Source organism: Oppia nitens, unplaced genomic scaffold (assembly GCF_028296485.1).
Source record: "Oppia nitens isolate AA-2021 unplaced genomic scaffold, nextdenovo-longstitch-racon4-pilon3 scaffold4_pilon_pilon_pilon, whole genome shotgun sequence".
Taxonomy (NCBI): Eukaryota; Metazoa; Arthropoda; class Arachnida; order Sarcoptiformes; family Oppiidae; genus Oppia; species Oppia nitens.
This window is the reverse complement of record NW_026533232.1, coordinates 1,081,240-1,099,625: the sequence shown is the minus strand read 5'-3', so window position 1 is coordinate 1,099,625 and position 18,386 is coordinate 1,081,240. Positions and strand designations below refer to the sequence as shown.

The 18,386-nt window shown below is 26.2% G+C and overlaps 2 protein-coding genes across 2 annotated transcripts; both read left to right on the top strand.

Moving 5' to 3' along the window:
• Positions 1–1,487: 1,487 nt before the first annotated feature.
• LOC128959829 (protein lifeguard 3-like) lies at positions 1,488–3,863 on the top strand. Its single transcript, XM_054305845.1, has 7 exons — positions 1,488–1,895; positions 2,020–2,106; positions 2,245–2,338; positions 2,468–2,593; positions 2,729–2,884; positions 3,045–3,177; positions 3,835–3,863. Exons 1-7 carry the CDS (start codon positions 1,528–1,530, stop codon positions 3,861–3,863), a joined length of 993 nt encoding a protein of 330 aa, XP_054161820.1. The 5' UTR covers positions 1,488–1,527.
• An 8,667-nt stretch (positions 3,864–12,530) lies between these two features.
• On the top strand, positions 12,531–17,718 carry LOC128959825 (general transcriptional corepressor trfA-like). The gene is made up of 6 exons (XM_054305841.1): positions 12,531–12,559; positions 12,642–12,833; positions 13,078–13,284; positions 13,379–13,817; positions 13,892–14,203; positions 17,679–17,718. The coding sequence occupies exons 2-6, from the start codon at positions 12,674–12,676 to the stop codon at positions 17,716–17,718; spliced, it is 1,158 nt and encodes a 385-aa protein (XP_054161816.1). The 5' UTR covers positions 12,531–12,559; positions 12,642–12,673.
• Positions 17,719–18,386: the final 668 nt, after the last annotated feature.

The following is an 18,386-nucleotide window of genomic DNA, read 5'->3' as shown; positions in this document are numbered from 1 at the left end:
GATTTTAGTGGACAGTTGTCTAACAATAGGAATGAGCTTATCAGACGACTGATTTTAGTCATATTGATGGTTGCGTTTGCAAGATTTACATTGGATGCTATCCATCCATATAATCTAACTGTTCACCAATGGACAGCCAATGCTACTCTATTGATCGGTCATCCGAACATACTGTCCACTATTCATTCATTGTCTACATTTCTATCGTTGACATTAATGGCGATTATAGTCTATCACGAACAACATCATAGTCTATATAGCCTAACAATACTAAATGATATTAAAAGCAATCATCATCATGGTAAATTTAGATTAAATGATGGTAATTATCGTAAATTTAGTATCCGGATAAATTTTGTAGCCTATTACATATTGAATCATGTTTATAAATTGGCTACAGTACTAGTTTCATCACTATTTATTGGTTCAATGATCTATGCATTGTGGACAGGTATCCCAGGTTTTCATATTTATAATGTCATGTTTTGTTCAATTATAATAATCATTACATTTAGTTATACATTTGCTATACCAATGGCCATATTTGCACTATTTTATGCTACATTGGTTTATATAATGCTAAAATTAAATGAGATAAATAAAAAACTTGTATTTTCAACAGTTTTGTTAAACCTAGAAATGTTTCAGAAACAGTTAGCCGAGCACCGGGTGGTATGCAATATAATTAACAAAATAAACTATTTGTTTAAATACAATATATTTGTTGTGTATTTGTTTGTGACTCCAGTGTGTGATTTGTTACTATATTTATCTCATAATAAGCAATCATTAATAATTTTGAAAATATTTAGTATATTTGTTTTAGTTAATGTATTGTTAATGATAGTCATATTGAACTACATGTGCGCCACAATCAACTCGAAAGTCCATAAATTGCGGCCACTATTACATGGATTTGTGGTCCGATCTGGCGGTCGGTTATCACTGAAAAACAGATTAATTTTGATGAAACTCAATGAATGGTTAAGTGATCGACAAATTGGCATTTATTGCGGCGACTTATTTGTCGTCAATAACTATATATCATATGAATATATTTGTAAATTTTGTACCACATATTTCCTAATTATTAGTGTTATTAATGATTTTTAAATATATTATAGATTATTATATATAATGAAATTAAATGTATATATATATTATGCATAATTATAAATTTTTTAATCAATAAATATAAAGTTAAGCAAAGTAATCATATATTAAATTATATTAAATTATATATTATAAAAAATAAATGATATAGTACTCCAAAATTTTTATTTTGTTTATTATATTAAAAAAATATCAATAAGAAGATAATTGATATTTTTATTGTCTATTTTTGTTATTATTGTTGAACGCAAATTGAAATTTATTACCAATTAATTAATTATAAAAATTAAAGTTATAATAATTATGTTCTCGAGATATTAATAAAATAATTAATTGTATTACTTTTTTTTAAAAAAAAATTTTAAGTCAATTTTGATTAAATATCTACTAAATTAAACTGTAATTGTTAAGGACATGGATGCTAAAAGTAATTCATTCAGAGCTTATGTAACACCAGATATGTTATGGTCGACACATAATGTCAGACAACTAAACAACAACAATACGAATGAGACATTGATTATTGAAAAACCAATAACATCTGTAGACCGGTCGCCGCCAGTATCGTTGTCGTCGGCAAGTTTGGCCAAAACATCGGATCAGTTAGTGATGACCGATAATAAACGAGACATCGATATTGAGGCCAACTATTCATTTGTTACGGCACCCAGTGGTGTCTTCACTGATGTCGACGTTAGAAACGGTTTCATCAGAAAAGTCTACGGACTGTTGAGTTGTATAATAATTGCTACAACTGTTTGTGTGTCTCTTATGTATATATTGTAAGTCATTATTGATTATTATTATTATTTTTTAAATATCAACAAAAAAAATCAAATCCAATAAATTATTTGTATAATTATATAATAAATTGTTTTATCAATCAAATAAATTATCTCAAAATAGTCTCAAAGATAGGATAAATATCAAACACTTAAAGGATATCAATGACAACAATGGTTTAGCAATTGTATTGTTTTTCAGTATCATGTCGTAAGCAATTAAATATTATCATAATTTGATATCAATTTAATATCAAAGCAACAAAAAAAACAAATATTTTCTTTAAAAAAAATATGATTTGTTTTCAAAATTTTTAATTAATTTTTTTTTGAATTGTTTTTATTTCAGAGGACTCGTCGTATGTGTTATTCAATATGTTTTCTGTCTATCAGTATCTGCTCGAAGATCAGTACCAATCAATTATATACTTTTGATAATATTTGTTAGTTTTTTTTTAAAAAACAAAATTAATTTTTGAAAACAAAAGTCAAACACAAAATTGTGTTTATTTTATGTTTGTTTCAAATCATAGATTTAATTTATATATTGTGTTTTAAATTTTATTTATCAGACTATAGCTATGAGTATAGTAGTTGGCATTTTTTGCTGTCAATATATCGGTCAGTCAATTGTTACGGCTTTCATCCTAACGACTGTTGTCGTACTGGTGGTCACACTATTGGCCACCACTCCGTGGGTAATGTATTCAAATGGTCATAAATGTTTGATTTATGAATAATAATAATAATAATAATAACTAAAATACAAACATTATTTTCTAATACAAATACCATATTATATATATATATATATTGATATATTTTTTAAATAGTTTGATATAACAAATTGTGGACTTTTGTTATGTATGTTGGCTATAATCTATTGCATAATGTCGATTGTCATATTTATGATTGTCATATTACTTGAGGTAGACTACCGTCCCTGGGAGATAGTCCTTGGTGTAGTTGGATCGGTAGTATTTTCACTGGTATGTCAAATATTATCACAAATATTATATACATATATATATATATATATATATATATATAGTATAGTATATATACTGTATAACTTTATAACCAATATAATTTTTTTTTTGTTAATGAAATTTATTAAAAAAATATTTATTTTTTTTGTTGGACTAACAGTTTCTACTATACGATACACAATTGATTATCGGCGGCAAAAAATACGAAATGAGTCCCGAAGAGTATGTCTATGCAGTGGTCTGTCTATACGTTGATATCATTCAGATATTTATTCATATTTTGCAAATAATTGGTGGAAATAATTGATATTTGATTTTTGTTTTTTATTTAAATTTTTGTTAGCTTAAGATTTTTACAAAAAATTCAAAGTTAATTAATTTTTGTATTTAAATATTAATTGCAATAGATATCAAATTATTATTATCAGTATTTTATTTAGGCTAAAATAAGTTTTTTTTGTTACTAATATTTATTTGTTAGTTGTAACTAAACAAAATCTAAATTTATTAAAATAAAAAAATTATTAATAATTTTATTACTTTATTATTATAAATCACTAATGAATTTTTAACTATAAGTGTTTTTATTTATTTTTTTTCTGAATTATTCAAGTTTTAAATTAAGCTAACAATTATAAAGTGGATAAACTGTATTTAGTAATAAATAAAAAAATGTAATATAAATATGATTATAAATAAAAAACATAACTTTAAACTTCAATGTATAATAAAAAATCAAAATACAATCATTTTAAATATTTTGAATTTACTGTAAAGTTAATATCAATTAAATTATTATTATTATATCTGTATATTTCTCTATTAGTAATAATTATATCTAATAATATTTCTCTCTATTAATAATAATTTGTTTGCAATTAAATGATTAAAAACAATAACAAAAAAATGTTTAAACAATTATTTAAATTATTTTCTCGCGATATGAATAGCATTTATTACTGAAATCTGTTTTTTTTGAAAATTATTTGGCAACGCTTACCTTAGAGGGCTTCGTTTTTTATATTGTTTGCGCGTGCATTACAACACTGTATTAAATGTATTAATAATACTATTTGCACGTGAAATCACTCGATTGTATTCACATTAGAAATAAAAAATATATATAAAAATCATAATTTGTCTCCACACCACCCCTACTTAACACACTACTATCTAACCCCATCCACCCCACCACCACTTCCTAACCTCCCACACCCTACCCCACTCACCCCCAAACTAACCTAACTATAAAGATAAGTTTAATGCTTTTATATTACACTTTAAAAACAATATAAAAAACGAAGCCCTCTAAGGTAAGTAATGCCAATTATTTAATTAAACGGTAATATTTGTAGTATAATATTAATATTTAACAATCAATAATACGTAATCATCAAATCATAACAACTAATAGTAGTAATAATGGCAACACCGGGACAAATACCACTGTTTGGTAATCCCAACGAAGTGATCACTACAGTGGCCAGCAATCGACTGTTACAACTAGCCGTTGGTAAAAATTTAAGTGTCGGACCATTAGATCCAAACATAAGATGGATATTATATGTGCGGTCATTGAAAGTGTTTCGGATGTCGTTTGCCGGCTACGACCAGATAGCACCCGATCGTTACATTGAAAAATACACTGAATATCGTTTCTATATGGGCCAGTTGTACGACATAGATATCGATGACCCGTCACTGGCCAACATTGACGCCACTATTACTGGCCATCTGGAGTCGGAAGGGTACGTAACAAAGATATCGATACTTAGATTGCGTACACCGGCGCCCATACCATATATAGAGGTAGAGATAGTGGAAAACTATAGTGAAACAAATCAGAAAACAGACACAGTATTGTTGAACCCGTACAGTGAGGAACAGGACATCCCAGCGTTCAAAACCAATCATACCTACCAAAGCTATGTTGAGCGTCGATTAGATGACACGCGAGGAATACAGCTAACTGTACGGACGCCAGACATTCAATTCGGTGCAATTAACATACATTTCAGACATATATCGGCCTATGGTTTCCGAGATTGGATACAATTTAGCAACGATGTAGAACTGTTTGTAGAGATTGAAGTGAATTGCTTTATTGAAGAACAGGGAGCTATCGATGAGTTCATATATTTTTTTCATATACAAACACTGTACGAAATGATAAACAAATTGTTAAACGATTGGCGCACTTATCTACAGTTATTAGGTCTACCGTTCATACCTGAGCACCGGGATGATAGACAAAAATTTGACACAATTATCAATAGGTCATTAGTCGATCCCAACTCAGACGGTGCGTTCTGGTCGACAACCACTGTTGAGGTCTGGGATTTGCAAACTGTTTATCTCAGTCACAATATAGCCATCGACAGTGTATGTCTGTGCGATCGGTGGTGCAATTGGACAGCATTTTTCTACTACAGTCCTATCTATCGGTTTCTGTTATTGTGTCACAAACAGCTCTATTTAGATAACAAGACCCACATTCCCGAAATGTATGTAATGGTGTCGGCATTTTGTACAACACTAAGAGGCCAACGACTGGCACAGACAGACCAATTGCCGCCGACACCCGTCTATCGATTGCTGAACAATGCAATCGATTACAAGAAACAGTACTCATTGTTATTAATAAGCAATAAATTGAATAAAAATTTGTATCGTTTTGCAATACCTCAACCAAAAGATATGTTGGGATTGGCCTACAATATACTACGCTTTGAAGCCGATTGGGTGGCACAGGTTCATCATCTGTATGACAATCATTTTACTCGCGAATGTGTGGATACGTTCTGTCAATTGGGATAGGCGTTCACCGAAATACATGGTCTGGTCGGCGAAATGGACGACTATATTGATATACAAACACAGCGCAAACGGTGGCGCAAAGAGTTTAACCAAATTGTAAGAAATCATTGTTACAAATATCTGTCTCTCGGCGGCGTACGTATCAATCAGCAACAGATAATGGGAAACGATTGGTTGTTTGGCGAAGATTTCAAATACACTAAACGTTTGCCTAAAACACCTAATGAAGAGAAGGTATGGACTTATCGGGCAATGGTATTAAAACAAGACGGACCCGATAGAAATCCGCTGATGGTTTCCGCACAACTGTCGCCACTGTTGAACACATTTTACTCGGTTTATCTGTTTAATGGTATGACTGAATCATTGGTTCCCATAAAAACCGAAAGTGAAATTGAAGCTATGATTGGTATACAACAGTGCAGATATTTGGATCAACTATTTACTAATAAAATGATAAGTGTACCGCCTGTTTATCCTACCTATCAGTTATCTGGTCAACAGTTGATGGCTAACGGCATCCAACACATGCAACACCAGCTTATGGTTGTCTATATGTTACGCGTGTATCACATGGCATATGAGTGGCAGAACCGGGCAATCTATGTCATTGAGGAATTTAATGATCACAATCTTCCCAATGAAAGAGTCGAACCGTGTCTGGGATATGAAAAATTATATGATATCGACTATCTTGAGCACAATTACCGAGATGTTTATCATAATCAACTGTTCACACTGGATGTCATCCAATTGGACACTAATTTTGATGCATTTTACGGTAATTATTGGCCAAAACCGGATCATGAAACCAATCCGCAGTTGACCATCGACCAAGTTCAAGAATCAGTGATCCAAGAATACAACAAATTGTATCACTGGTGGATCTATCAGGGAGATGGACGGATCAAATTTGTCCGTCTAATCAATTGGATAGCTGACAGCATCGACAATGTCCGACAAAGTGGCCGACAAATATTTGACAACCATCTGCTTCCGGCCATTATTGAACTGACAGCCACTTACGAGTACAGTGTCGACGTCTTAGACTATTTAGTCTACTATTTAGTAAAAGCTCAGTGCTTTGCAATTGTTTGTATTGTTATCGAGTTTTTCACTTCAATGCATTCTCTGCAATCGGTAGCCATTTATCAGGCCAACCGTCAGTTTTCATTGTGCAAACCCGGTTGGGTACCAATGTTTCGTACGATCGATACAGTGTGGGCTAAATTAGACAGTTTACTGGCCGACAGTATTATCTACGATGACGAGTGTCAGCGTATTGCCGGAACAGTTGAAGAGACCAAACAGTTGATCAAACATCAGTATCGACAGTATTACAATAAAATGTTAATGCAATGGATATATGAGATGCGATTATTGAGACAATCGCAGCACACACTCAATACAACTACTCTAATTCGGCTACATTTGGCTGTCGGAGTCGGTTTTATGGCCGCATTTACCAACACTTTCCGTCGGGTTAGCCGATCCATATGGCGACGATTGGTCAAACTTTTCGACGAACCGATTGATCCACAAAAACCACAACAACTATTATTACGCAATCGTCGTCCACATTGTCTCCAGTATTTACAGAACATCGACACTGTATTACTCGAATCCGTACCACTCATACGGGAGCCATGGATTCAGGAGTTGGCGCCCATATTGAACATCTTTGCCCACAATGATATCCAGCAGTTTGGTATCAATTTAAATCAATCTAACTATTGATAACAATATATATATTTGTTTAAACAATTTTATGGTTATATTTATTATGAAAGTTACAAACAAAATATAAATAAATTAATATATTTAATATTTTCATAATTTTCTATAATCTAATAACTAATCTAAAAAAAATTATTTAATTTAAATAATTATAGGTTACAAACAGTTATAGTAATTTTACTAATTTTTAAAATACTGGAATCAATTAACTCTAGAAAAATGTTATTAAAAAAAGTTAAATGAGTAGATTAAAATAGCTAGATAATTAATTAAATATTTTTATTTAAAAATAACATGTAATACAAATAATATTTTATAATGCAATTTATTTAATAATTTCAATATTATAAAACATTGATATTATATTTTCATTATTTACTTATGAATAACTACTTGTCAAATAAACAAAATTTGTTTACAATTTAATTGCCGACAAAATGTCAATCAATGGGTGATAGAGACCAAACTGATTGAGTATATCTTCGACACCTTTCAGGTCAGACTCGTATCCCGTGATCTGTTGCTGAAGTGCTTCGTTGGCTGACTGTAACTGTGCGTTCAGTTCACTATCAGACCCATAAGTTTGTTGATCTCTTTGAACGGCCGACTGATCCCTTTCCAGCGACTCTTTAATGGCGGCAACATTATGTCGTACATTCAAACCTGTTTTAACCACAAGATATGACATATCAAATAGTGTTGCAATGGCTGATGGATTTCCTCGTTTGGCCAACGCTTGTAGTGGTTGTACAGCACCTAATAGTTCAGCCTTATTGTGATTGAGTCCTTGTTTTCTTGAATCCCTGATAGCCTGAGCCGATGCCAACACTTTGCCCAGAGTTTCATTCAGTTGTTGTTTGATATCATTGGAGTTACCATTCAATAAATTGTATAAATTTTGACTTTTAGCCAACAGATCATCACTTGCCTGCTCTACAAATCCGGCTCTCTTGTCTTCTAACGGACGAAACAATGACAAAATTTGGGCGTATAGTGATAGGGGAACGGTATTATTAGAGTCGACCAATGAATTTAGTTGATTAGATGCACTGGCAAATTGTGTGGTTAGTTCAGTATAGTTGGCCGAACTATAGAAACCATTTTTGACTTTATCGACACCGGAATGCAATTGTGACAACATCTGATGGACATCATTGCTAACTGTCGACACAGCATTGTCTACCTTTCCTCGTATATCAGCAGCAAATCCATTGAGAAACCCGATACTTCTGGCCGGTCGTGACAAACCCAACAGTGCATTGGATATGGCATTAATGGCACCAACCAATAGGTACTGACCCGACACTGCAGTACAACTGATGCATACAATAACTAATAAAATAAAAATTTTATTCATTATAAATAATTTTTGTTTTAATATTTTTCTAAACAATAAATATTATTTAAACTTTATTACTATATTAATACAATTTGTATTTCAAGTTAATACATAATCTAAAAGTGAAATATCCAGCTATTTATACTTTTTTTTTACTGTTATATTATATTATTAAAATTATAATATATTACTTTTAACTCAAATAAAATATTATTTAAATCTCAAAAGTATAAAATAATTAATCATTTTATTATTAAAAAAATTATAATTATAGATATAGTTAGTTTAAATAAATTAATGCACAAAAATTGTGTTATGTATTAATTATAAATTTTAATAATTAATTGTTTTTAACTTTTAAAAAAATATTTGCGTTATCTGACAATAATATTGTAATTTTTTTTATTTCAATTTAATTACTTTACTTAAATATAATAATTAATTTATTTTCATAACATGTGTCATAATATGTCAAAATAATAATCTGCAAAAAATTTATTTGTATACAGTTTAATGTTTTTATAATTAATTGCATAATAATAATAAATATCATTTAATAAATGTTTTTTTCACTTTAAATTTTTGAACAAACTGTTGATTAATGGATAATAGAGACTAAACTGATTGATAATATCGTCGACACGTTTCAGGTCAGAAACATATCCCGAGATCAGGTGCTGAAGTGTTCCGTTGGCTGACTGTAACTGAGCGCTCAGTTCGTTGTCCGACAGCCGATATGTTTGCCAATCGTTTCTGACGGCCAACTGATCTCTTTCCAGTGACTCGATAATAGTGGCAACATTATGTCGGACGCCCAGCCCAGTCCTCATCACTATATATGACATATTAAATAGGGTTGTAATGGCCGACGGTATGCCCCGATTGGCCAACGACTGCAGTGGCTGTACGATTGCTATCAGTTCGGTAGTATTGTGATTGACTATCGATTTTCTAGACTCGCGGACGGCCTGAGCCGCGACCAACACTTTGGCCAATGTTTCGTTCAATCGTTGTTTAATAACAGTTGAATTACTGTTCAATACATTGTATAACTCTAGACATTTGGCCAACAGGTCATCACTAGCTTTCTGTATAAACATTACTCTCTTGTCCTCCAATGGCCGAAACAGTGTCAGTATGCGCTGGTATAGTGTCTGGGGAACGGTATGATCCGAATCAATCAACGATAATAACTGTTTGCTAGCGTCGGCAAACTGGACGGTTAGCTCTGTATTGTTGGCCAAACTAAGTTTATCGGCATCGGTAGGCAATTGTTTTAGCATATGATGGGCATCTGTAACAGCCGACACAGTCTGGCCTATATTTTTCTGTATATTAGCCGCCAGTCTAGTAATAAAACCGATACTTCTAGGCTGTCGTCGTGGCGGCGGCGACAACGGCGACTGATGACCTAACAGTGCATTGGATACAACATTAACGGTACTGGCATTTTGGTGCCCGACTACCAACACTGTAGTAGTAGTAGTAGTATTAATGAATATAATTAGTAATAAAATAAAGATTTTATTCATAATTTTTATCACTATTAATAAAAACAAAACAAAATCAATTTATTGAGAGAGAGAGAGAGAGAAAAAAATAACTTATTTTTAAATATTTATTCAATAATTTAGCAAAAAAAATTTAATACATTTATGTTATTTAAACTAAAATATTTAGATTTTCCACAAAAAAATACAAAAAAATAATTAAATGTTTAAAATAAGTGAAAGTTGTTTAGTAGAAAAAAAATTGTGTGACACATAAAATTAAAAAAAAAATAGATATATCATTGAAGTGGCCATAAAAAAATATGTAACAACTATAAGATTGTTGTATAACTATTATTTTTTTTCGCAATTAGTTTGCATACCTATCCTCAGTGCTCCACTTACCTTACTTATACATAACTGTATAACACATAACAGAAATAACTGTAACAAAAATTTGCTTATGTAATAATTTTGAATAATAATATAAAAATAAATTAACAATATATATATATATTAGTACAGTATTATTAAACATTATAGATTTATATATATATATATATAAAGTAGAAATAAACAAAAAAATCCAATTTTTTAATTGATATTTTTTTTATATTTAAAAATTAATATAATTAAATAATTGAAACTTTGTTGTATTAATTTGTAAATAATTTTTGAAATATATTTTTGAAAATTATTATTATTTTTTTAATTATTTATTCCTATACATATATTTTCATTTGTCTATTGCATAATATTTGTAAATATGTTTATATATCATAAAATTTTAAAAACTGGTCAAGCAATTTTTTTGCCATTAAAATAAGATACAGTACTACTGCTTAACACATACAAAACTAGTACAATAAATAACTTATTAAAAAATACAACAATTTAATACTAATCCCTATTTTATTGTGTATTAAATACATAATATTGTTTTTATGTGCAAACATATATAATCACAATATTATAAATATATTATATTCATAGATTGTTACACAACTCAGCCATTGATTGATTTTGCTAAATAAAAAGTTATTACAATAGCATTATACTGTAGTTATACATAATGTAATAATTTACACATAATAATAATAATAATTGTAAATAAACTTTTTTATTAAAAAAAATTGTCTGTTTTATTAAGATTATAAGCTAGCTCAATTATTTAGATAAATAAAATAAACAAACACACAAAAAACTAGTTATTTAATTAAGTGATAAATTATATATATCTAAAGTTATATTATATATTGTATACTGGTGTATTAAATAAAATTGTGATTTTAATAAACTAAATTATTATTTAATAATAGTATAGAAACTTTTTATAAATAGTTTTTTAATAATAATATATTTAATATATATATATATTTAATTTTTTTTATCAAGTAATTTTTAATTATAAAAAACGACAGGTGCTTAAATATTATGCTATTATTAGTGCATCAATATATATTTATTTAAAAATTGAAAATATTCAATAAAATATTTACTAAAAACTACAAAAATATTTATTTAAATATTTATTATTTTTTAATATTCATTTATTAGTAAAAATATATATTTATCAATTTTACTTTAGATTATAATAAATAATAATGCATAACAGTATTACAAATTGATAACATATTTTTATTAAGAAAATGTAAAAAAACAATTAATTTTATTTTCAAACTTAATAACTAATACAACTTAATAATTTAAAACAAATATGATTTTAGATCCTATGTTATTTAATAAAATCTATCAATATGTTATAACTAAATTTTTTTCAATTTTTACAAACTTTCAATAATACATAATAATTGCGTTAATTTAATAGTTTAATTAAAAATATATAGATAATTAATATATATATAAATGCTATCAGAAAAACAATTTATTCATATCTAATATATTATGTTTACATAATACTGTATAATGTGTACATTTAGCTTAAGTTGTTTTGACTTTTTGTTTTTGTTTTATTCAATATATGAATCATATAATATTATAGATATGCTATAAATAACTGAAAATTTAGATAACAAATAAATTAATAAAACAATGAAAATATATATATAAAAGGGTTATATAAACTGTAATTATTTACTTTTTATTAGATAATATTGCGATATTTCATATATTTTTTATATATTTGTGTACAATAAACGTCTATATTTTATTAATATAGTCACAATTTAAAAAAAAAAATAATTATTATCTATATGTTTCTAGATTTTTCTTTCATAATAATAATTAATACAAACAATAAAATAAAACATATAAAAACAAATGGTTAAGTTGGTAATACTAATTTTGTTATATTTTATTTACTGGTAGAAAGTTTTACAATATATTAATTTTTATTTATATAATTTTTATACAGTATATACCGTATAGACAATATTGAAAGTGATAATGTCATACAAAAACAATGATGAAAAGTTGAGCCGTATATCGAAAACATTGTGGGCGTCAAAAACATTTCAAACCAGATTTAAAATTAGACTATTAAATGGCAAAACACATATAAGGGATATGAATTTGGGTAAAATTGGCAAAAATGGCAAACGTAAAGGTAATAATATACAGTATATATATATATAATATAAATTTTATATTATTATAAAATAGTGTATATAAATTCATAGTATAGATTGTATTTTAAAATATTATTATTTTTAATTAAAAAAAAACTGCAAAAAAAAATAATTATTATTTATAGTTTTTTTTATTTAATAACATATTTGGTAACCCATTAGTTTTAATTATTATTAAAAAAACAATCAATTATTTTTTTTTAATAAAAAATAAATATCTAGGTATCGACACAATACGATTTGATAAGCCACACGGTAAGTATGATCATCACATCAATATTGATCCCAGAGGTTTTCCTAGTAAAAAAAATCCACACATACCGATACCTAAATCAGTATCCAAGGGATTCCGCTATACATGCCAGGCCTATCAGTACGTGACATTTGGTCTGGGTGCTTTATCAATAGCTTATGATGGCTATCAATTAGGTTTAATAATTTGTTGTTGTTGTTGTTGTTGTTGTTGTTGAAAATTTAAACTTGAAATTTATATTTTACGACATAAATTTTATTTACCACCCAGGTAAATCAGCCTATGATTATATTCACATTGAAGATATCATTGAAGAATTGGAAGAAATATTGTCGGCGCTGAGGGAAGACCTAAAATCCGTGACCGACATCGATACCATTGACTGTATCCATGAGGCTATTGAATACTACGAGTCCGAGTTAGAGGCGTGCAAACGTAGCCGCGGTAAAGTACCATGCAAACTTATTAAAACTGGTGCATCAGTATCGGGTAGTTGGTTTGGCGGAGCCGCCGGTGCTTTAGCTGGCGGTTGGGCCGGTGCTCAAGCTGGCACAGGTATTGGCCTACTGTTCGGGCCAGCGGGAGTGGCTGTGGCGGCTCCTGTTTGTGCATTTGCTGGAGCACTAGCCGGTGCCATAAAAGTAAGCAATGTTACCACTGAATTTGCTGAAAACTTGGCAGAAAGTTACCTTGATCAACTTGAACCAATGTAATTTTTTTTATTTGCTTTAATTTGAATTTATATTGATTAATAATTATTTATATATTTATTTTAATAATAAGTGATAAGAAAAGTTCAGATAATATATCAGCTAATGATTCTGTCAGCGAAACCGCTAACGTAATAGACATTGGATTGGATATAACAGATAAAAATTTGGATAATATATCGGATAATAACTCGGATAATAACTTGGATAACAAAGCGGATAATAACTCGGATAACAAAGCGGATAATAACTCGGATAACAAAGCGGATAATAACTTGGATAACAAAGCGGATAATAACTCGGATAACAAAGCGGATAATAACTCGGATAACAAAGCGGATAATGGATTAGATAAGCAAACAGATAATGAAATGGATAACCGATGGTATAATAAAATAAAAAAAACTATTTATTTCAGATAAATACTATTTATAAATTAATTTATATACAATAATGTTTGTATAACAATTTATTATATTATTTTTATATTTTAACAACAAATAGTTTACTAAATAATAAATTATTATTTCTTTATATATTAAAAAAAATTTAATTACATATATAATACATGTTTCTATACAATAATATTAATGATACAATCCACTGTATACTATGATATCCAACAATTAATTAACTAAATAAATATACAAAATTATAATTTTTGATGTTTAGTTTAAAAAAAACATAATATACAATATTTAAATCATAAAAACCAATTTAATTTTTGTATTAATTATCTTAACAACATATGCACTCCACTAAATTTATATATAAGATTATTATTATTATTATTATTTTAAATATAAAATCTATATTATAATTTATATACCTATATATTATAATATAGATTTTATATTTAAAATAATAATAATATAATAATAATACTCTAGCTGGCAATACTTTAGCTATTAGCTAATTTTATACTGTACATGAAATTGTTTTTATTTATTTATTTTTAAACTGGTCAAGCAACTTTGTTTGCCACCAAAATGTTATATAATCTGTATTACTGTCTAATACTAAAAAACAATTACAATAAATTACTCATTAAAATACAACAATTTGGTACTTAACCCCCTATTTTTTCACATTTCAATGCTTTATATAGTGTACAACATATATGCACTTTACCCACTATTTTAAATATATGATTCCCATTTCTATAATACAATAGTGTAGTATATGATGAAAGCTTACTTATAATATATATTATATAAAGTATCATTAATAGTGTACAGTATTACTGTAAAATAGCTAATGTTATTGACAGCCGATATTAATATTATAAATTAAGTAATATTTTTATAGAAATTTATTCCTAAGAAAATAGTCTAAAAATTGCTATTTTCCCATCTCTAACAATAATGTTTTAATACTTGTTATACAATTTTTTCTTTATAAAATTAAAACTTTGAAATATATAAATAATTCCCAATAAAATGTTATAATTTTATATCAATAAAATATTTAGTATTATTATTATTATTATTATTATATGTAGTAGTTAGAGATGGGCAAATAGAAAGTTTCTAATAAATTTCCCTAAGAAAGTTTCTAGAAAGTTTCACAGGAATAAATTTCTATAGAAATTTAACTTTATTGTTATACTATGGGATCCCCATATCTATAGCTATTGTAATAATATATAAATAATGAGACATAATACTATTCATATAACATTATACTATACACTACTATACAAAATGCGATACCTATATGTAAAATAATTATAATTATTTACTAATAATCAGTTTTGTAAAATTTTAATAATCATTTTATTATATATATATAAGAATTTAAGATAATTAAATAAATTAATTGTTACTTTAATTAATAATTAAAATATTAATACTAATATTTACTTATTACTTGTAAAAACAATGTATTGTTACATAATAACATATATAGAGAAAAACAAAATTAACATGGGGATCCCATAAATAGAAATTTCTTTTAGAAACTTTCTAGAAATTTTTCTATTATTTTATAAATTTCTCTTTTTTGCCAACACTACTAGTAGTAGTACTAATAGCCCATTAGAAATAGTTTAAACTAATCTTTAAATCTTAAAGATACTTTTAATACTAAATTATAATACAATTTAGTTAAATATTTATGACAATAATCTTATAAACTAATGGATTGCTTATTTTGACAATAATATAATCTAATGATACTTTTCAAATAAAAAAAAGTAAAAAATATAATACAAAATATATTGTTTTTAATACTTTTCGGTAAAATTAATAACTAAACTTGATAAAATAATTGCGCATGCTTATTTTATTTATTTGAATTGTATAGCATTTATATTGATAGAGAATATTCTGTATTCAATATAGTTTATTCGTTCAATAGAGTAAACTTAATATTATAAAAAATATAAGTATTTTTATCATAACTAATATTATTATTTTATATATATATTGTTTTATAACAATTTTTATTTTATATATAGTTTTATTAAGATAATGTATAAATTTATTAAACTAACATTTGGATTGAACAGTAAATATAAAATCATAAATAATATATTTACGGGAATAGTGTTTGCAACGTATGTCGTATTGATTTCATCAATAATATTATCGATTGAATTGTCAATTAATAAATCTATTGAAATATATTTAAAAATAATTTTACTAATCAGTATAATAATAACTATTATAACATATATTTATATAAAATTCAATATCATTGAAATTAATCAAATATATAATGAACTTGATGAATTCTATAATAAATACAACCTATCAAGATCAAATAAATTTTCCTATACATTCATACAGTTTGTTTCAATAATCTATGTGTTTTTCTATTATTTTATTTACAGTGATAATTTATTTGACTTATTGTTCAAGATAAAATATGCACCATTATTATTATTTAGTCATCATGCTTGTTTTGATATTTATTTTATTGTCGATTGGCTTATATACATGCAATTGATGATCATAGAAATTATTGATAAATATTCAACAATATTGCAACTAATGTACAAACGTTTGGAAACTATTGACACTATAAAAGTTACACCAAATTATTTTTATTCAATCAATAAGTGTATCAATGATTTTGATTATGATACAAAATGTCTAAATAAATATGTTAATTTTGTTGAAAATATTAGTTTTTTATTAAATATTATTTTTACTGGTGAATTATATTTACTATTTTATTTAACTGATAATACAGTTTTTAAATTTGGTTTAATTTTTAATATGTTATTATTTTGGTTAATCTATATTTTATTGAAATTCTATATTTTTTATAAACTTAAAGTTAAAAATAAGATAATAAATCAATTAAAATTATATAAAAATGATTAATTAAAAAAAACTTAAAATAATATATAAATATTTAAATATATATTGATTTTAATATTGCTTTTAATAAAAAATATTAAAAATTGTTAATATGTATTATATTTATCTTCTAATTAATGTTAAACTTTTTAAACAAATTTTTTGTTTGTATTATATTATTGTAATCTATTTTGTATTAAATATATTATTATTTACTGTATTAATATTGTTTACAATGTTTAAGTACAAATAAATTATTTTAAGTCTAATATCTAAGAATCAAATAACTAGTTTTAAATTTTAATAGATTTCAATAACATATAGATAATGTATTTAATATTTTATTTAAAAATAAAAAGATTTAGTTACCATGGATTTATAAATATATTTTTAACATATATTATTCAGATAAACAATTAAAATAATTGGCTTTAAAATAGTTTTATGTTATACTGTACTATATATAAATTATTAAGCTTATTTATTATATGCCTAAACCTATAAATTTAAATAATTGTCAATTTATTATAAATGTATTTTTTATTATTTTTTTAGCATAATACTCTTAGTTAAAGTATTAGACTATATGTTATAGAGTCTATAACTTCTATAGTATTTATAAAATTTACATTTACTGTATTTTTTTATAAATTTTTTATTTGTCTATTTATAAATCTTTATCTATTTATTTTATTTATGTATTTTTAAACATATATATACGGTATATACTGTATTGTTTAAATAAAAATGTTTTATTAGAAAATATTATTATAAAAATGAGAATTTTTTTTTTTGTTTAAATATTAAAATAATTAAAAAACGTAAATTCTATTATTGAAAATGACTATTATATTAATCTTATCAAAATCACATCAAAACAATTATATTATAAATAATTTATTAATAGATTTTAATTAGAAATTTATTTAGTCATATGATACATACTGTATATACAGTATTACAATAAATAATAATGTATAGAAATTTATTTTCATTAAAAATTATATATAAAACAAATACACAACACATAAAAAACTAATAAAATGCTATTAATATTAAAATGTACTATTATTATATAACATGTAATTAGATATGTGTTTTTAGATAAAAAAAAATAATAATTACCTGGATAACCAGAATATATGAAATAAATATCATATGATAAAATATTTATTGTTATTAGCATATTATTACTTTTAACTTACAAACTGTAATACTATTAACATAGTAATGGACGGGTAGTGTGTATGTGAGCTCAGGTAT

Bases quoted from the DNA above. Each gene is read 5' to 3' on its own strand.
- LOC128959829 (XM_054305845.1), top strand. From the start codon at position 1,528: ATGGATGCTAAAAGTAATTCATTCAGAGCTTATGTAACACCAGATATG. The intron at 1,896-2,019 runs GTAAGTCATTAT...ATCTCAAAATAG, and splicing joins GTGTCTCTTATGTATATATT to TCTCAAAGATAGGATAAATA. The intron at 2,594-2,728 runs GTAATGTATTCA...TTTTTTAAATAG, and splicing joins TATTGGCCACCACTCCGTGG to TTTGATATAACAAATTGTGG.
- LOC128959825 (XM_054305841.1), top strand. From the start codon at position 12,674: ATGTCATACAAAAACAATGATGAAAAGTTGAGCCGTATATCGAAAACA. The intron at 13,818-13,891 runs GTAATTTTTTTT...TTTAATAATAAG, and splicing joins CTTGATCAACTTGAACCAAT to TGATAAGAAAAGTTCAGATA. The intron at 14,204-17,678 runs GTATAATAAAAT...TTATTTTTTTAG, and splicing joins AATGAAATGGATAACCGATG to CATAATACTCTTAGTTAAAG.